This window comes from Lithobates pipiens, unplaced genomic scaffold (assembly GCF_037356315.1).
Source record: "Lithobates pipiens isolate NorthernLeopardFrog02 unplaced genomic scaffold, aLitPip1_a1.2 Scaffold_13, whole genome shotgun sequence".
Classification (NCBI taxonomy): Eukaryota; Metazoa; Chordata; class Amphibia; order Anura; family Ranidae; genus Lithobates; species Lithobates pipiens.
This window is the reverse complement of record NW_027507718.1, coordinates 194,033,012-194,051,472: the sequence shown is the minus strand read 5'-3', so window position 1 is coordinate 194,051,472 and position 18,461 is coordinate 194,033,012. Positions and strand designations below refer to the sequence as shown.

General features: G+C 41.8%; 1 protein-coding gene across 4 annotated transcripts in view; it reads left to right on the top strand.

Annotated features, from left to right (window-relative positions):
- Positions 1-18,461, top strand: part of SEPTIN11 (septin 11) — a 174,262-nt gene that overhangs the window by 147,966 nt on the left and 7,835 nt on the right. Inside the window, exons 10-11 of one of the 4 annotated variants that reach the window (XM_077476076.1) lie at positions 303-370; positions 2,870-3,049. In XM_077476076.1, coding sequence (XP_077332202.1) covers positions 303-324 — 22 coding nt within the window. In that variant the 3' untranslated portion in view covers positions 325-370; positions 2,870-3,049. Of the gene's footprint in view, positions 1-299; positions 371-2,869; positions 3,050-18,461 lie in introns of those variants that run through there. The other 3 variants (XM_077476074.1, XM_077476075.1, XM_077476073.1) reach the window with 3 other exon arrangements.

Below are 18,461 nucleotides of genomic sequence, written 5' to 3'. Positions count from 1 at the left end.
CTGATTGGAAACCACCTACATAAAATTGATAGGATAGTTGCCTTTAGCCCAACTGTTTGCTAATTTGATTATAGCTGTGTATATTGATTTCTAAACTCTTGCACTGTTTATACAATTTTTTTTTTACATATAATTAGACATATTTTTATGTGGAGAAGAAAGCCAAGTATACGATTCATGCAATTAATTTATGCGGTGAATCTTTCAAGCCTTAAATTCATTACCTATCCCTGGGCCATGTTTAGCACATTAGCCCTGCACCTGTATGTCGTTCTTTCTGTCTCTATTTTTTTCCACAGTAGTCCTTGGCTGTGCACGGAGTAAAATCGCTTCCCCGCTATCTGTTTGGATGCGCTTCCCCTTCCAGCACGTAAGTATATCCATAGTATGGTCTAATGACTTCTTGGGTACAATTGCTGAGTGCTGAAAATATGGGCTGGCATAACAAAGAATAAGCTGATGTGTATTTCTAATACTTTAGAAATAGAACATGCAAGTAACTTAAAAAAAGCTTGCGTAAGAATAGGTCTTGTCAGTAGTATCAAACCATAAAATTCTTTCATTCACTAATACTGCTTCAGAAGGATTGAATGAAAAAAAAAAAAATGAGTTGCAGGGGATAAAAGAAGAGACACTTCTATGCATGACAAACATATTTTTCTTATCTCTAATGTTCAAACATGCCATAGCTTCTTGCAGAGTAGTCACAATGTGAATACTGCATGTAGAGCTGATTTTTTTAGGGTAACGTTAAAGCAGCCATGGGGGGGGGGGGGGGGGGGTTTATAAGCACAGTCCATAATTTATACTATGTTTCATGTTAAAACTATATTTAGGGTATAAATTAAAGGGGTTGTAAAGATTTGTGTTGTTTCACCTTAATGCATCATGCATTAAGGTGAAAAAACACCTGGTAGTCACTGTCAACCTAGCCCCCCGTTTTACTACTCTATGGATGCCGAATGCTGGACTCGGGAGTGCGCCCGCAAGGTACTCCCCAGGCAGATGTGGGGAGGAGCCCCGAGGGTCACCGGGAGACCCCAGAAGAGCAGGTTCGGGGCCACTCTGTGCAAAACGAGCTACACAGTGGAGGTAAGTATGATATGTTTGTTATTTAAAAAAAAAAAATAAATACCCTTACAATCACTTTAAGCGCAGCGGTTTGTGGCTGTGCCTGCATAGCCACATCATCCCTGCCAGGGACTGTATGTTAACAATGAATACGGGGTAGATGGGACTTGTAGAGAGGATGCTGGTAAGTTCTTATCCTCAGTAGCACTTCCTCCAGCCAGACCACCACTATATTGGGCTTATGTCGCAAACTCTGTTTACTTTACCTACTATATTATGCAGAGTTGAAGCTCTATCTTGAAGGGATCTGGTACAGATCCTGGAAGGCTATGAGTTTATTGGGGTCAGGAGGGTATTTAAGAAGCACTCCAGTCTCCCCCAAAGTCCACACCTGAGCCGATTCTTCAATGGGCTCCTTGGGCCATCATCTTAACTGGAAGAAAATGGCAGTGAAGCATTGCTGCTTCACAGCCAGTTTCTGACTGGACATGTGCGAGCCAAGCTTTGTGACTAGTCCCGCAGTCTTCTGGGACCCGTCATGTGTCCCAGAAGGCTGCGGGGTAAGAAGGGGGGGTTGTTTTAAGTCCAGTTCTAAGTTTGTATCCGGGGACAGGCAACATGCCTGTATCTCTGCCCTTTGTATCAGGGCTGCAGATACCCTTTTCCCCACACACCTATCACTGGTTGTCAAGGATGCTGTTGGCTTCACAGCTGAGAGTCTTCTAGCAACCTGTGGTGCTGACAGTGGGCAGGGTCTGATGGGGAAGCTGAAGGATTAGTTCCCCATCAGGTCTGCTTTCACCTTGTGATTGACAGCAGGTAGTTGGTGGATTTCATAGCCAATAGCATACTGTCTCTGGGCTATGAAATCTGCTCATTACCTGCTGTCAACCACAAGGGGAGCAGGCCTGATGGGGAACATCCCAAGCTGCTGCGCTGTCTAACAGCTGCAGTGGCAGGGAGAGTTCTCAGCTGCGCTGAGGATTTAGTATCTATTTGAATATGTTGGCCCAATGTGCCTCAGCAGGACAAATGTCGATGTTTTTCCCAAGTTTGTGTACCTGTTGAAAACAGGTGCATGAATTTGCAGCAAGCATCAACATTTTTCATGTGGAGGCACTATTAAATTCTAAAGAATTATATTCTGCATGTAATATGTATTAAGTGCTATGGCCTCTGTATATAGATTAGCTCCACATAGTATATTTTACTCAGAGCATGAATTGCAGCTGTTTTATACCGTACACGATCATCCTGCTTATTGACATCCATTGTCTCTGCATATTATTTGAATAAGCCTTTCAGGTTAGAGATTTTATATGTTAGTGCAGGGTCAGTACAAACATTCTTTTCTTATTGTAGTCTTGTCTTGCCTGCACCCCTCAGCTCTGTGTTCTATTGCTTTTCTTCTCATTGCTTCTTCCAGTAATTCATGGGTCGTCACATTTTCCTCATTGTCCAGCTTTATCAAGTCCATCATGTCCTGTTCATTTGCAGTGCATTTGGATAAACAAGGTGTATGCCACCTGGAAAGCTTAACACTCACTTTCACTTTTTAATATGGTATTTTCTCTTTGAACATAAAGCTGTGAACAGCATTAGGAATAATGTAATGTTATACTTTAATTTTTATATACATATATATATATATACATATATATATATATATATATATATATATATATATATATATACCATTTGCCTTAAATTGTAGCTTTAGAAATTTGAATACCAGTGTTGTTAAAGATATAAAACAGATGTCTTGTCTTGTTTTTTCCCTTTTTTACCTTGCATCCAGTGTTAATGCAGTATTATTGAAATTGATGCATATAGTAGGCACTTGTTATGTGTTTGAATTTTTAAACATTTTGTCTTTGAAATATAAAACTATACAAGTTATTTTGAATACAATTTTGTATGCTAGACAGAGGACATGTTTTGTTGCCAGCACTCAACAAAAAATATACTTTTACCCCAATTTCATGTGTGTGTCTTTTTTTTTGTTCAAAGTCATTTGTTCAGTCTAAAGCCTCGTACACACGATAGGATTTTCGTCAGGGAATTTTGTGATGACAGACTGTTTGCCTAAAATCCCACTGTTAGTACGCTCCATCAGACGATTGTTGTCCAACGTTCTGCCAACAAATGTTGGATGACAGGCTAGTAAATTTTCAGCGGACTGTTGTCAGATTTTCGTATCGTGTGTACACAAGTCTGTCACAAAAAAGTCCAAAGTACAAGCATGCATGCTTGGAATCCTTGCTCACCAAACACGACATTAGCAGAAGGTGCCTAAATGGTGGCACTCAAGAGCTGAAATTCCATGTAGTACATCACTATGTTCTGTTTGTTGGCCGACAATTGTGTACCATTTGTATGCAAGACAAGTTCCTGGCACATGCCCTTTGGACAAAAGTCTGATGCTTTGTTGGCCAACAATCTATTGTGTGTATGAGGCTTTAGGCTTCATGCACACGAGACATTTTTACAACCTCTCCTGAACGATTTAACTTGACAGATAGTAACCCAAGTTAAAAACATCTGGTTTGCCACGTTTTTGCTGTGTTTACGTTTAAGCCCCATACACACTATCAGATTATCTGCTGAGTTTTTCCTTCAGATTTACCAAAACCATGTAGTAGAAGGGCCTGCCTGATTGCATACACATTGAAACTCCTAAGGTTTGCCCTCATATTATATGGTTTTGGTAAATCTGAAGGAAAAACTCAGCAGAAAATCTGATAGTGTGTATGAGGCTTTAGAAGCATTTTTAAAAAATAGCCAAAAATAAAAAAATGGCTGTAAACGAAACGCGGCTAAACACGAGTTACAGTGTTTAGCTGTGTTTAGAAGCGCTTGGCACTTGAAATGCCTCTAACCTCAGCTTCTGAACCCATTTTTTGCATTCCAAAAAAAGCCTCTAAACTCATCTGCCTAGAAACTACTATAAATGTGTACATGTACTGATAAGCTAACATAGAGGAGAGTTCAGGAGCAGTTGAAAAATGCCCAACTTCTCTTAAATGTCCATTTAGCAGCAGCAGTGTACATATGAGGCCTTACACATTGGTACAGTGGATCCTTGGATTACGAGCATAATCCGTTCCAGGAGAATGCTTGTAATCCAAAGCACTCGCATATCAAAGAGAGCTTCCCCATAGAAGTCAATGGAAATTAAGATAATTCGTTCCACATTGACCTCTATTACATACAATACTGCATGTGGCCAGAGGTGGAGGGGGAGCCGGAGAGCCCCGGAAATACTCGGGGACAGTTTAGCTGAACTCGGAAACACTTGGGAACAGAGTATTTCTGAGTGATTCCGAGTATTTCTGAACGGCTCCCAGTCATTCCGAGTGTCCCCTGCACCTCTGGCCAAATGCGGTACTGCACATCCCATTAGCTTGAATTCTGCTCATTTTGCGAGACAACACTCGCAAACAGAGTCAGAATTTAAAAAAGAAAAGTTACTCGTCCTTCAAAACACTTGTTAACCATGTTACTAGTAAACTAAGGTTCCACTGTAATAGGTTTTTGAGAAACAACTGTATGAAGCGAACTGTGAGCGTTACCAATGGGTACTTCTTTCTGACTTTCCACATTCTGCAGATTATGCCAATTGCAGCTCTGTTCAATGTTTACAGCTTGAGAAAATCTTTTAAGAACTTTTTTTTCCATAACTTTATTGGCAAATTTACATTTAACATCTTATAATGCACTGTACTTTGTACTTTGTGTGTCAAACATTTGCTTGTATGCATATAAATGTATGTGCTGTTTTAGAATAATTAGTCAAATATTTGTTTCTGTGTGCAACTACCTTCCAAAAGATTAGCAAAAATTTAAGGTACAACAGTCGTAGTCTCTCTAGCCTAAATTGATTTATATTATAGAGAGCATCCCAAGTTCTACTTTTATTTATACATAGATATATAGATACATATAGATACATAGATAGTGAATTCTAGTAAATTAAAACTCCAGTTCAATTTATAAAACAGGATATTGTTTAAAACTAGTCACTAAATAAAACCCACTAACACTTTTGTCTATTTACCTATTCTTGGGATAGAAGCTATACACAAATCCAGTACATTGTATAGTCAGACTGTTATTGTTCTGATTCATAACATTAAACTGACAGATTATGTAGGTTTTAAAGATCCTCCCGCTCAAAAAAGCTATTGTGATGTCAGTTTCCTGTGGCCAGTGCAGGAACATGGCACTGGATCATGGTATCTAGATTCTTTCTTTTACCTGGTTCACACTTCTTGGAAATTATGGCACCAAAGAACTAAGATTCAATAGTATTTCATGTATTTTTTAGTGATGTAAAATTAGAGATTTTTTTTCCTGCAAAAGTTTAATTTTTTAAATTTTAATTGAATTTTCCCTATGTTAGGGTTATGTTAAAGTGATTGTAAAATCTTGTTTTTTTTTTCTCAAAAAATAACAAACATGTTATACTTACCTGCTCTGTGCAAAGGATTTTTAACAAAGCAGCCCAGATCCTCCTCTTCTTGGGTCCCTCTTCAGCTCTCCCAGCCCCTCCCTCCTATCAAGTGCCCCCAACAGCAAGTGACTTGCTATGGGGCACCCAAGCCGAGTCACAACTACCTGTGTCCATTGAGACACACAGCCCTGGTTTGGCCCCACCCCTCTCTGCTGATTGGCTAACTGACTTTGACAGCAGTGGGAGCCACTGGCCTTGCTGCTGTGTCTCAGCCAGTCAAGAGGAGAGTCCCAGATGGATAGGGCTCGGGTAGGTATTGGGGAGTGCTGAAGTGGCTGCTGCACACAAGTTTTTTTTATCTTAAAACATAGAATGCATTAAGATAAAAAAAAAAACCTTCTGATTTCACAACCACTTTAAATGGTCAGTTTACATGAAAATATAAATTTTTTAGGTAGAAAAAAAATGGGCATTATTGTTTCTGAATGCTACTTCGGATATAAACAAAAATTATTATACACATATGGGGTATCACTGTGATCTTCAGGAAGGAATAGGGGATTTTTTTTTTATGTTGTTCTTTGGTGGTAGGTTATGCGTTTTGCAAGAAAAACTTTATAAGTTAAAAGTTCAAAAATCATATACAGTGCCTTGAAAAAATATTCAAATACCTTGAAATTTTACACATTTTGTCATGTTACAACCAAAAACGTAAATGTATTTTGTTGGGATTTTATGTAATAGACCAACACAAAGTGGCACGTGATTGTGAGGTCGAAGGAAAATGATAAATGGTTTTCTAATTATTTCCAAATATCTGAAAAGTGTGACATGCATTTGTATTCAGCCCACTTTATTCTGATACTCCTAACTAAGATCTAGTGGAACCAATTGCCTTCAGAAGTCCCCTAATTAGTAAATAGAGTCCACCTGTGTGTAATTTAATCTTGTTCTGTGAAGCCCTCAGAGGTTTGTTAGAGAACCTTACTGAACAAAGCACATCATGAGGGCCAAGGAACACACCAGACAGGTCGGGGATAAAGTTGCGGAGAAGTTTAAAGCAGGGTTAGGTTATAAAAAAATATCCCTAGCTTTAAACATCTCATGGAGCACTGTTCAAGCCATCATCCGAAAAGGGAAAGAGTTTCACAACTGCAAACCTACCAAAACATGGCCATCCACCTAGACAGGCTGGACAAGGAGAGCATTAATCAGAAAAGCAGTCAAGAGGCCCATGGTAATTCTGCAGAAATGCACAGCTCAGGTGGGAGAATCTGTTCACAGGACAACTCTTAGTTGTGCACTCCACAAATCTTTCCTTTATGGAAGAGTGGCAAGAAGAAAGCCATTGTTAAAAGAAAGCCATATAAAGTCCCATTTGCAGTTTGTGAGAAGCCATGTGGGGGACAAGGCAAACATGAGGAAGAAGGTGCTCTGGTCAGATGAGACCAAAATTGAACTTTTTGGTCTAAAAACAAAACTCACTGTGGGGTGGAAAACTAACACTGCACATCACTCTGAACACACCATCCCCACCGTGAAACATGGTGGGGGCAGCATAATGTTGTGAGGATGCTTTTATTCTTCAGGGATAGGGTGAGAGTTGATGGGAAGATGGATGGAGCCAAATACGGAGCAACCTTAGAAGTAAACCTGTAAGTTTGCAAAGACATGAGATTGGGCCGGAGGTTCACCTTTCAGCAGGACAACAACCCTAAACACAGCCAGAGCTACAATGGAATGGTTTAGATCATGGTTGCTCAACCTGTGGCCCTCCAACTGTTGCAGAACTATAAGTCCTATCATGCCTCTGCCTTTGGGAGTTATGTTTGTAACTTTCAGTGCCTTGCAATGCCTCATGGGACTTGTAGTTCCGCAACACAGGTTGAGCACCCATGGTTTAAATCAAAGCATATTTATGTGTTTGAATAGCCCAAAGTCCAGACCTAGATGTGCAAAGCTGGTAGAGACATACCCAAAAAAGACTTGCAACTGTAATTGCAGCGAAAGGTGGTTCTACAAAGTATTGACTCAGGGGGCTGAATACAAATGCATGCCACACTTTTCACATATTTATTTGTAAAAAAAAAAATTGAAAACCATTTATTTTCCTTCCGCTTCACAATTATGTGCTCCATGTGTGTTGGTCTATTACATAAAATCCCAATAAAATGCATTTATGTTTTTGGTTGTAACATGACAAAATGTGGAAAATGTTCAAGGGGTATAAATACTTTTTCAAGGCACTGTACTTTTTGCTTCTGGATTAGATGGTGTCCTATTCAAGTTTGTGTAAACAGGCAAAACCTTTCCAGAAAATAAAAGGAATAGGTACATAGCCAAAGAATTCTCAGTCTAAGGCTGGCCATACATCAGTGGTTCTCAACCTCAGTCCTAAAGTACCCCAACGAGCCATGTTTTGGGAACTTCCCTTAGATAAAATAGCTCTTATCAATACCATATCATTGATAGTGATTTAAAGTAGCTGTGCAAAGTAAAGGAAAACATGGCCCGTTTGTGGGTACTTGAGAACAGAGGTTGAGAACCACTGCCATACATTATACAATTTTCTTGTTCCATTTTCATTTGATATTACCAAAACCATATAATATGAAGTCAATGAGATATGAGAAATGATCAGTCTGTAATTTAATGGTAGGTTTATTTTAACAATGGGAGACAGAATTGCAACCAAAAAATCCAGAAAACCGCATTTCAAAAAAGTTATAAATTGATTTGCGTTTTAATGAGTGAAATACGTATTTGACCCCTTCGCAAAACATGACTTAATACTTGGTGGCAAAACCCTTGTTGGCATTCAGAGGTCAGACATTTCTTGTAGTTGGCCACCAGGTTTGCGCACAGGAGGAGGTCTCAGGAGGGATTTTGTCCCACTCCTCTTTGCAAATCCTCTCCAAGTCATTAAGATATTGAGCTTGACGTTTGGTAACCTGAACTTTCAGCTCCCTCCACATATTTTCTATGGAATTAAGGTCTGGAGACTGGCTAGGCCTTAATGCATTTCTTCTTGAGCCACACCTTTTTTGCCTTGGCCGTGTGTTTTGGGTCATTGTCATAATGAAATACCCATCCAGCCCCCATTTTCAATGCCCTGGCTGAGGCAAGGAGGTTCTCACCCGAGATTTGGCGGTATATGGCCCCCATCCATCGTGACTTTATTGCGGTGAAGTTGTCCTGTGCCCTTAGCAGAAAAACACCCCAAAGCATAATGTTTCCACCTCCATGTTTGATGGTGGGGGTGGTGTTCTTGGGGTCATAGGCAGCATTCCTCCTCCTCCAAACACGACAAGTTGATTTGATGCCAAAGAGCTTGATTTTGGTCTCATCTGACCACAACACTTTCACCCAGTTCTCCATTGAATCAGTCAGATGTTCATTAGCAGTTCAGACAGGCTTTCTGTGCTTTCTTGAGCAGGGGGACCTTGCAGTCGTTGCAGGATTTTCACGGGGTAATGAGTTAGCAATTGTTTTCTTGGTGACTTTGGTTACAGCTGCCTTGAGATTATTGACATGATTATCCCGTGTAGTTCTGGGCTGATTCCTCACCGTTCCTATGATCATTGAAACTCCACAAGGGGAGATCTTGCATGGAGCCCCAGACCGAGAGAGATTGACAGTTATTTTGTGTATCTTCCATTTGCGAATTGCACCAACTGTTGTCACCCTCTCACCAAGCTGCTTAGTGATGGTCTTGTAGCCCATTCCAGCCTTGTGTAGGTCTACAATTTTGTCCATAACATCCTGGACAGCTTTTGGTCTTGGCTATGGTGAAGAGCTTGGAATCTGATTGATTTGCTTCTGTGGACAGGTGTGTTATATACAGGTTGCAAAGAGAGTAAAGAGAGTGCTCCTAATCCTAGCTCGTTACCTGTATAGAAGATGCCTGGGAGACAGAAATCTTGCTGATTGATAGGGGAGCATATACTTATTTTACTCATTAAAATGCAAATCAGTTTATAACTTTTTTGAAATGCGCTTTTCTTGATATTTTTGTTGTAATTCTGTCTCTCACTGTTAGAATAAACCTACCATTAAATTTATAGACTGATCATTTCTTTGTCAGTGGGCAAACATACATAATCAGCAGGGTATCAAATACTTTTTTCCCTCACTGTGTGTGTGTGTATATATTTATATAGTATATAGTGTATGTGTATATATATATATATATATATATATATATATATATATATATATATATATATATATAGTACACCCCTCACATTTTTTAAAATATTTTATTATATCTTTTCATGTGACAACACTGAAGAAATTACACTTTGCTACAATGTAAAGTATTAAGTGTACAGCTTGTATAACAGTGCACATCTTCATCTTCATCTTTAAAGGGTTAAAGCTATTATTGACGTGGTGCGAATGTTGTATAATAGACGGCATGAGATACTTCAAGCGATTCACCAGAATCTTTGCAAAAATCTTTGTCTATGTTAACCACTTTCAGACCGGACCAATTTGCTGGCCAAAGACCAGACCACTTTTTGCGATTCGGCACTGCGTCGCTTTAACTGACAATTGCGCGGTCGTGCGACGTGGCTCCCAAACAAAATTAACGTCTTTTTTTTCCCACAAATAGAGCTTTCTTTTGGTGGTATTTGATCACCCCTGCGGTTTTTATTTTTTGCGCTATAAACAAAAATAGAGCGATAATTTTGAAAAAAACACATTATTTTTTACTTTTTGTAATAATAAATATCCCCAAAAATATATAAAAAAACATTTTTTTCCCTCAGTTTAGGCCGATACGTATTCTTCTACATATTTTTGGTAAAAAAAATCGCAATAAGCGATTATTGATTGGTTTGCGCAAAAGTTATAGCGTTTACAAAATAGGGATAGTTTTATAGCATTTTTATTAATAATTTTTTATTATTTTTTTTTTTTACTAGTAATGGCGGCGATCTGCGATTTTTATTGTGACTGCGACATTGTGGGGGACCCATCGGACATTTTTGACACATTTTTGGGACCATTGTCATTTATACAGTAATCACTGCTATATAAATGCAGTAATTCCTGTGTAAATGACACTGGCAGTGAAAGGGTTAACCAGTGGGTGGCAGTGTAGGGGTTAAGTGTTCCTAGGGGTGTGTTACTAACTGTGGGGGGGTTGGGCTTTCATTTAGTGTACACTGATCTCTGCTCCAATCACATGGAGCAGAGATCAGCGTCACTAGTTGCTAGGCAGAATGGAAAAATGTTGTTTATACAGCATTTCCTCCATTCGGCCGCTCCGTGAGACGATCGTGGGGATGCCCGCGGCGATCAAGTCCGCGGGTCCCGCGACCGGACTCACGGGGGTCCCGACCAGCGCGGGAGCGCGCCGCCGGCGGCGCGCTCCCGATGGCACGGCGGCAACGAATATTGGACGTACATGTACGCCAATATGCCTGCCCGTGCCATTCTGTCGACGTACATCGTCGTGTGCTGGTCGGGAAGTGGTTAAGCAGCGATATTGGGCAGTAGCTTTGTGGCAAAGCAGGATCCTTACCCTCTTTGGGAAATGCTGTGATATGGGCCAACAGAACCTCAGGGGGGATCGGGCCACCCTTGGCAAAAAAAACAAAAGTAAGAAAGTACCGGCTTAGTGGGCTTAGCAGAAGTGGGATAAATTTGGCATAGAATGCCTTAGTGTAGCCATCCGGGCCAGGGCTTTTTCCAATGGGTAAGGTCTTTATTGTGGCTTCAATTTCAAGGGGAAAATAGGAGACTCCAGATCCACCTTTTGCTCTAGCATCAGGGAGGGAAGACCAGCAAGGGCTAAGTAATGCCTAATAGCCTGTGACTTGGAGGCCCCAGCACTCAGAGGCTGGCCACCTTCCAAATGATAGAGTTCTGCATAATAATCACAAAAAGGCAAGGCAATCTTAGAGGAGTGTAGAACAGTTTCCTCAGTAGGGGCAAGAAGTTTATGCACATGAGTTTTGGCACGCTGCTTCCAAAGAGCTCTTGCCAGCATCCGGTCACATTTGTTGCCATGTTTATAGTATTTATGTGATAGGTAACACAACTGTCTACAGACGCGGTGGTCCAAAAGGCACCTCGGGTCACCATAGTGTTTATGCTGAAGCTCAGGCTGTTGTAGGGCAGTCAATACCCATTGAAAGTCAGCTTTCCTTTTTACGTTTAGACCCCAAAAAGTTTAACTCCCCATGTACCACTGCCTTGTACCCTTCCCATATAGCCCTTCTCCAAGACTATCAGAGGCGTTTTCTTTAAAGTAATGCGTGATGGTGTCAGTAACCTTTAGCAACAACTGTGACATCATCCAATAAGTTTGCATTCAACCAACAGGACCAAGCCCTGGGGCTCACACTTAGCAGATTGAGCGTGGCTGTGATCTGTGCATGATCGAAAAGCGTAACGTTTTCAATCTCAGCTAACTGCAACAACTCAAGAACGCCATGATCCAAACACAGGAGATCTATGCACCATGATCCATCCACCTTTGAGTAGTAGCTGAAGTCTCTGTACGAAGCATGGAGTGCCCTCCATCTGTCTACAAGGTGGTGGGTCTGCAGTGCCTTGCAAAAGTGTTTCAGAAAAGCATAAGAGTGTGTGGGTCGGTGATGGGACGTATCGATCAGGGGGTCAGGGCTGACATTAAGGAGGCCACCCTAAAATCACGACGCCCTCCCAAAAGTCTGCCAACCTATCTAGGACCGCATCTAAGAAAGTTAGTTTATGAGCGTTCGTTGCATAGTGTCGAAAATGTGAATGTCTGATCGGCAATTACCTCCTTTTACATAAACATAGCAACCTTGTGGATCTACACAACTATCAGTATGGTGGAAGGGACAGGATTTATTAAACGCAATCGCTGTGCCCCGGTTCTTCGCAACGGGGGAGTTGCTAAGAAACCAATGACTATAGAGGTGGGTAGGCAGCTTAGGAAGAGACTTCTACTTGAAGTGCGTTTCTTGTAAGAAAAGCACCTGGGCTCCAACCTTTTCAACTCCAAACATACCAAAAAGTATTCATACCCCTTGAAATTTTCCACATTTTGTCATATTACAATCAAAAATGTAAATGTATTTTATTGGTATTTTAGTGATAGACCAACACAAAGTGGCACATAATTGTGAAGTGGATGGAAAATGATAAATGGTTTTACACATTTTTTTCCAAATATGTGAAAAGTGTGGCAGGCATTTGTATTAAGACCCCCTGAGTCAATACTTTGTAGAACGACCTTTTTCTGCAATTACAGTTGCAAGTCTTTTTTGGGTATGTCTGTACCAACTTTACACATTTAGAGTGAAATTTTTGCCCATTCTTTTTTGAAAAATATCTCAAGCTCTGTCAGATTGGATGGAGAGCATCTGTGCACAGCAATTTTCAAGTCTTGTGAAAAAAATTATTGTACCCCGCACCAACCTAACTAAGTAAAATGAAATAAGCTGCTCCCCTTAATTAAGTAGTGATGTGTAGAGGGTGCTCTAAAGGAATAGATAAATTAAGCAAAAAAAATATTTGCTACTTGTACTCAAACTACTAACATTTGGATAAGCAATGTGCCATAAATAAATATACGCAGGTGATAAAAACATGTAATGCTGGCAATAATAAAGCCAGAAAAGCATGAAAGGAATAAAAAGTCCCAAAAGTCAATACAAAGAAATACTGAGAAACTTCTGTGTACAAATTCTTCAAGAAAGATTGTGGATATTCCTTCACCAGTTGATAATAATACGCCCAACCTGCTCTTATATTAAATCTGCTTACCAGAGAATATTGACCCCTTTAATTAAAAAGCAAATCAGAAAAAGACTTTAGCAAGGTTATGCTTGCTGCAATGATGAAGGCTATGGATATAAGGGAACCCCTCCTCTGCAGAAATCATAGATGGTATATGTGGAAGGATAATAAGGAACCAATAGCGTAACCTTGTTATTTAAAATTGTTAAAAATATAAATGCCAAATGGCTGCTTACATAGGAAAATGCCTTGACCCGGCACTGGGGCTGCAGACGTGACTGTTAGCGGAGGATGCCTCACGGCTAGCCCCCATAGTTAGCGTGCGTTCCACCGTCCTAGCCGGAACAACCAAAGGGATGGGAAGTGTGTGGAGTAACGTGACCAAGTACCAACTCTACGTATGTTTCGTTATTACGTCATCAGGAAGCGTACTTGGTCACTGATGGGCGTGTGTTTTATAGTGTGAAACCCCAATACTAATTGATGGAGAGGGAAATTGTATAATTATACAGTCACGGTGCCGGTGTTCTGCCATATAGTGTCCTGGCATCGGATACTGTCCGCCCCGTACTGCACATGCGCAGCCCGGAGCAGAGGAAGCTTCGGAAAATCTCCGAAGATGAACGGCGCCTGCGCCGTGAGTCGAGGTGGTAGCCCCACCATCCAAGTGGACATAGGGCTGGCGATATTAGAAGGCCCCCACGCGGGCTCCCTTCGCTCGCCACGTTTCGGGCTCGCTGTGCTTGGCTCTTTTATATTCCAACTCTATGTCCACTTGGATGGTGGATCTAGAACCTGGACTCACGGCGCATTCTATATTCATACCCAATGGCTGCATACTACGCAATTTGTACAACCACTGGGTTTCATTTTGGGAAACTGCTCTCATATGCGTGCCCCTCCAATGTTTATTTTGATTATCCAAATGTTAGTTGAGTACAAGTCACAAATAATTTTTTTTGCTTAGTTAATTTATCTATTCCTTTAAAGCGCCCTCTACACTTCATTTTATAAATTAAGTCTTGCCACAGATTCTCAATTGGATTTATGTCTGGACTTTAACTGGGCCATTCTAACACATGAATATGCTTTGAGGCATTGCAAGTCACTGACAGTTACGAGCATGACTCCCAAAGGCAGAGGCATGATAGGACTTGTAATTCTGCAACAGTTGGAGGGCCACAGGTTGAGCACCCATGATCTAAACCATTCCATTGTAGTTCTGGCTGAATGTTTAGGGCCGTTGTCCTGCTGCAAGGTGAACCTTCGCCCCAGTCTCAAATCTTTTTTACAGACTTATGCCGCGTACACACGATCAAACTATCTGGCAGACAAACCGCCGGACTTTCCAAAGGAATGGACCTGCCCACACACAACCGGACTTTTCCAGCGGACTAGGTCCGCCGGACTATGGCGGGAGTCCGCCGCACTGTTGAAATGAATGGACTTGCCCACACACGGAGGAAAGTCTGTTCATTTTGACCGTGGCTCCAGGTAGACAGGACTAACGAAGGAGGTCAATGTCACCGCCTCCATGGGCGAGATTGACACATTACTGGTCCTGTCACGTGGTATGGACTTAAAGGGGAACCCCTACGACAAAAAAACGGCGTGGGGGTCCCCCCCAAAGTCCATATCAGACCCTTATTCGAGCACGCAGCCCGGCCGGTCAGATAAGGGGGTAGGGACGAGTGAGTGCCCCCCCTCCTGAGCCGTACCAGGCCGCATGCCCTCAACATGGGGGGGTTCTTTGGGGAAGGGGGGCCACGCGGCCCCCCCACCCCAAAGCACCTTGTCCCCATGTTGATGAGGAAAAAGGCCTCTTCCCGACCACCCTGGCCGTTGGTTGTCGGGGTCTGCGGGCGAGGGGCTTATAGGAATCCGGGAGCCCCCTTTAATCAGGGGGCCCCCAGATACCGGCCCCCCACCCTATGTGAATGAGTATTGGGGTACAATGTACCCCTACCCATTCACCTGGTGAAAAAAATGTAAATAAAACACAACACAAGGTTTCAAAATAATTTATTGCACAGCTCCTGGGGTCTTCTTCCGTTTTGGGGGGTCTTCCCGCCGGACTGGCATAACAGGTTTTCTTCTAAAAGTGCCCTGTATTTGGCTCCATCCATCTTCCCATCAACTCTAACCAGCTTCCCTGTCCCTGCTTTATAAAAGCATCCCCACAACATGATGCTGTCCCCACCATGTTTCACGGTGGGGATGATGTGTTCAGGGTGATGTGCGGTGTTAGTTTTCCGCCACACAGCGTTTTGCTTTTAGGTCAAAAAGTAAAATTTTGGTTTTATTTGACCAAAGCACCTTCTTCCACATGTTTTCATATGGATTCTCGCAAACTGCACACTGGACTTCTTATGGCTTTCTTCTTCCCATTCTTCCATAAAGGCAAGATTTGTGGAGTGCACAACTAATAGTTGTCCTGTGGATAGATTCTCCCACCTGAGCTCTGGATCTCTGCAGCTCCATCGGGCCTTTTGGCTGCTTCTCCGATTAATGCTCTCCTTGCCCAGCCTGTCAGTTTAGGTGGACAGCCATGTCTTGGTAGGTTTTGAGTTGTGTCATACTCTTTCCAATTTCCAAAGGTTGAATTGAACAATGCTCCATAAGATGTTCAAAGCTTGGGATTTTTTTTTATAACCTAACCCTGCTTTAAACTTCTTTGCAACTTTATCCCTGACCTGTCTGATGTGTTCCTTGACCTTCATGATGCTGTTTGTTCTCTAAGGTTCTAACAAACCTCAGAGGGCATCACAGAACAGCTGTATTTATAATGCAAGTAAATTATACACAGGTGGACTCTATTTACTAATTAGGTGACTTCTGAAGGCAAGTGGTTCCACTAAATTTTATTTATGGGTATCAGAGTAATGGGGACTGAATACAAATGCACACCACACTTCAGATATTTATTTTGAACTAATTTGGAAAACCATTTATCATTTTCCTTCCACTTCACAAATATGTTTCACTTTCTGTTGGTCAATCACATAAAATCCCAATAAAATTCATTACGTTTTTGGTTGTAACTTGACAAAATGTGGAAAATTTCAAGGGGTATGAATACTTTTTTCAGACACTGTATCTTATGTTTGGGTGGAGAACAGAGACCACTTACATTTTAAGTTAGTACCTTACGTGAAACCATACCAGATACCAGAAGCGATCAGGCAGCCTCGCAGCTCCAGCAGACCAGGCGTGGGCAATGCGGCACTAGTGCATCCTAGAAAAACAAAAGTAAATAACAGTAAGGCTGAGTACATCCCTGGATGGGGATCGCAGTAGAGGTTTGTTGCGTCCCTGTTCTCCATTTCAGGGACAAATTAGGGCCAAATTTTTGCCTAAATTCAGCCCTGAAATGGAGCCAAAGACGCACAGCTTTCCAGTGCAAGCCACTCTGCAAATATGTTACATAGTAAGGTTGAATAAAGACACCAATTATCCCTATCCCTGTACATTGCACACTCACATTGGTCCCTACCCTCAAGGAGCCCACAATCCAAGATCCCCATTCATATACTAGGGCCAATTTTGGACAGAAGCCAATTAACCTACCTGCATGTCTTTAGAGTGTGGGAGGAAACCGGGGTACCTGGAGGAAACCCACACAAGCGCAGGGAGAACATGCAAACTCCAGGCAGGTAGTGTCATGGTTGGGATTTGAACCAGCGACCCTTCTTGCTGCTAGGTGAGAGTGCTAACCACTACACCACTGTGCCGCCCTATAGAGAGCTGGTCACAACAAATAGAAATGCGTTATCAAACAACGTGACGGAAAAGACCCACAGATCCAATACCGGAGACAACTATAGGTCAGGTCCAGGGCATAATTTCACAAAGGAGAGATCCCAAAGTGCCGACCTGGTGCCCCACAAGGGACTTTCATCTGAGAAGGTAGGGCCTACAGGGGGAACGTGGGTAAACATCAGCGAGACATGGAAGCCCACGCTCCACCCAAACCATCATCAATTAAAGCAGAAAGGCAGGGGAACACTAAAAAACATCAACCACATTTACAGCGAGGGTGTCTGAGTCCAGTCTGTAGAGGAATAAGGGCAACCCCCTAAATGTGAAGTTCCAAACAGGGCTGAAGGTTCAATCACCCATTCCAAAATGGCAGTCATGTTGGAACAGGAAGGGGCCATCCCCAAACTGTACCCACAAAGTTGGGAGCATGAAATTGTCCAAAATGTCTTGGTATGCTGATGCCTTAAGTGTTCCCTTCACTGGGACTTCAACTAAGATGCCAAGCCCAAGCACTGAAAATCAACCCCACACCATAATTCCCCTCTTCACCAAATGATTTGGACCAGTACACAAAGCAAGGTCTGTAAAGACATGGATGAGCGAGTTTGGGGTGTAGGAACTTGACTGGCCTGCACAGAGCCCTGACTTCAACCTGATAGAACACCTTAGGGATGAATTAGAGTGGAGACTACGAGCCAGGCCTTCTCAGACTAGTTAAAGCTGTTGTAACTGCAAAGGGTGGGTCAACTAAATACTGAACCCTACGCACTAAGACTGGAATGCCATTAAAGTTCATGTGTGTAAAAGCAGGTGTCCCAATATTTTTCACAATATAGTGTGTGTGTATATATTATATATGTGATTAAATCATAAAGCAAGGTGTATCCAGACAATTCCTTTCCTAGATAAACAATGCTTACTCAGTTCATTAGCAACATTCTCATTTCCTGCACACCCATGACTTGGACTTTAAGCAGCCTATCGCTGGCATTTGTAGAGAGGAGTTTTACGCTGGGTGTCTTAACTTTACACCAATAGCTGTGACTAATGATTTATTCTGGTTTGGGGGCTTCTTGAGGATGGTAAAGGAAACATCATGGGAGAATTATGTGGATTGACTTGATGACAACCAGGCAAGTAACATTTTCAGTCAGCAGTCTACATATGTAATTATGAATACAGGTTTCCTTTAACTCAAACACAAGAGGGGGCCTCATCATAGTAGTATATTAGAAAATATTACAGTATTAAAACTATGGCCAGCAAAAGTTGTTTTTCAGTATCGTAATGGTGAAAGCTGCCTCAAGCATTTCAATATTTTGAATTTGTGATAGTTTACTCAATCTTTTTTTCCTTTAAATGTGCAGTTGTGCTGATTTCAGCACCCCTAAACTACACTAACCCCCCTCTCCCCTGCAGATGTTTACTTACCTTTGTTCCA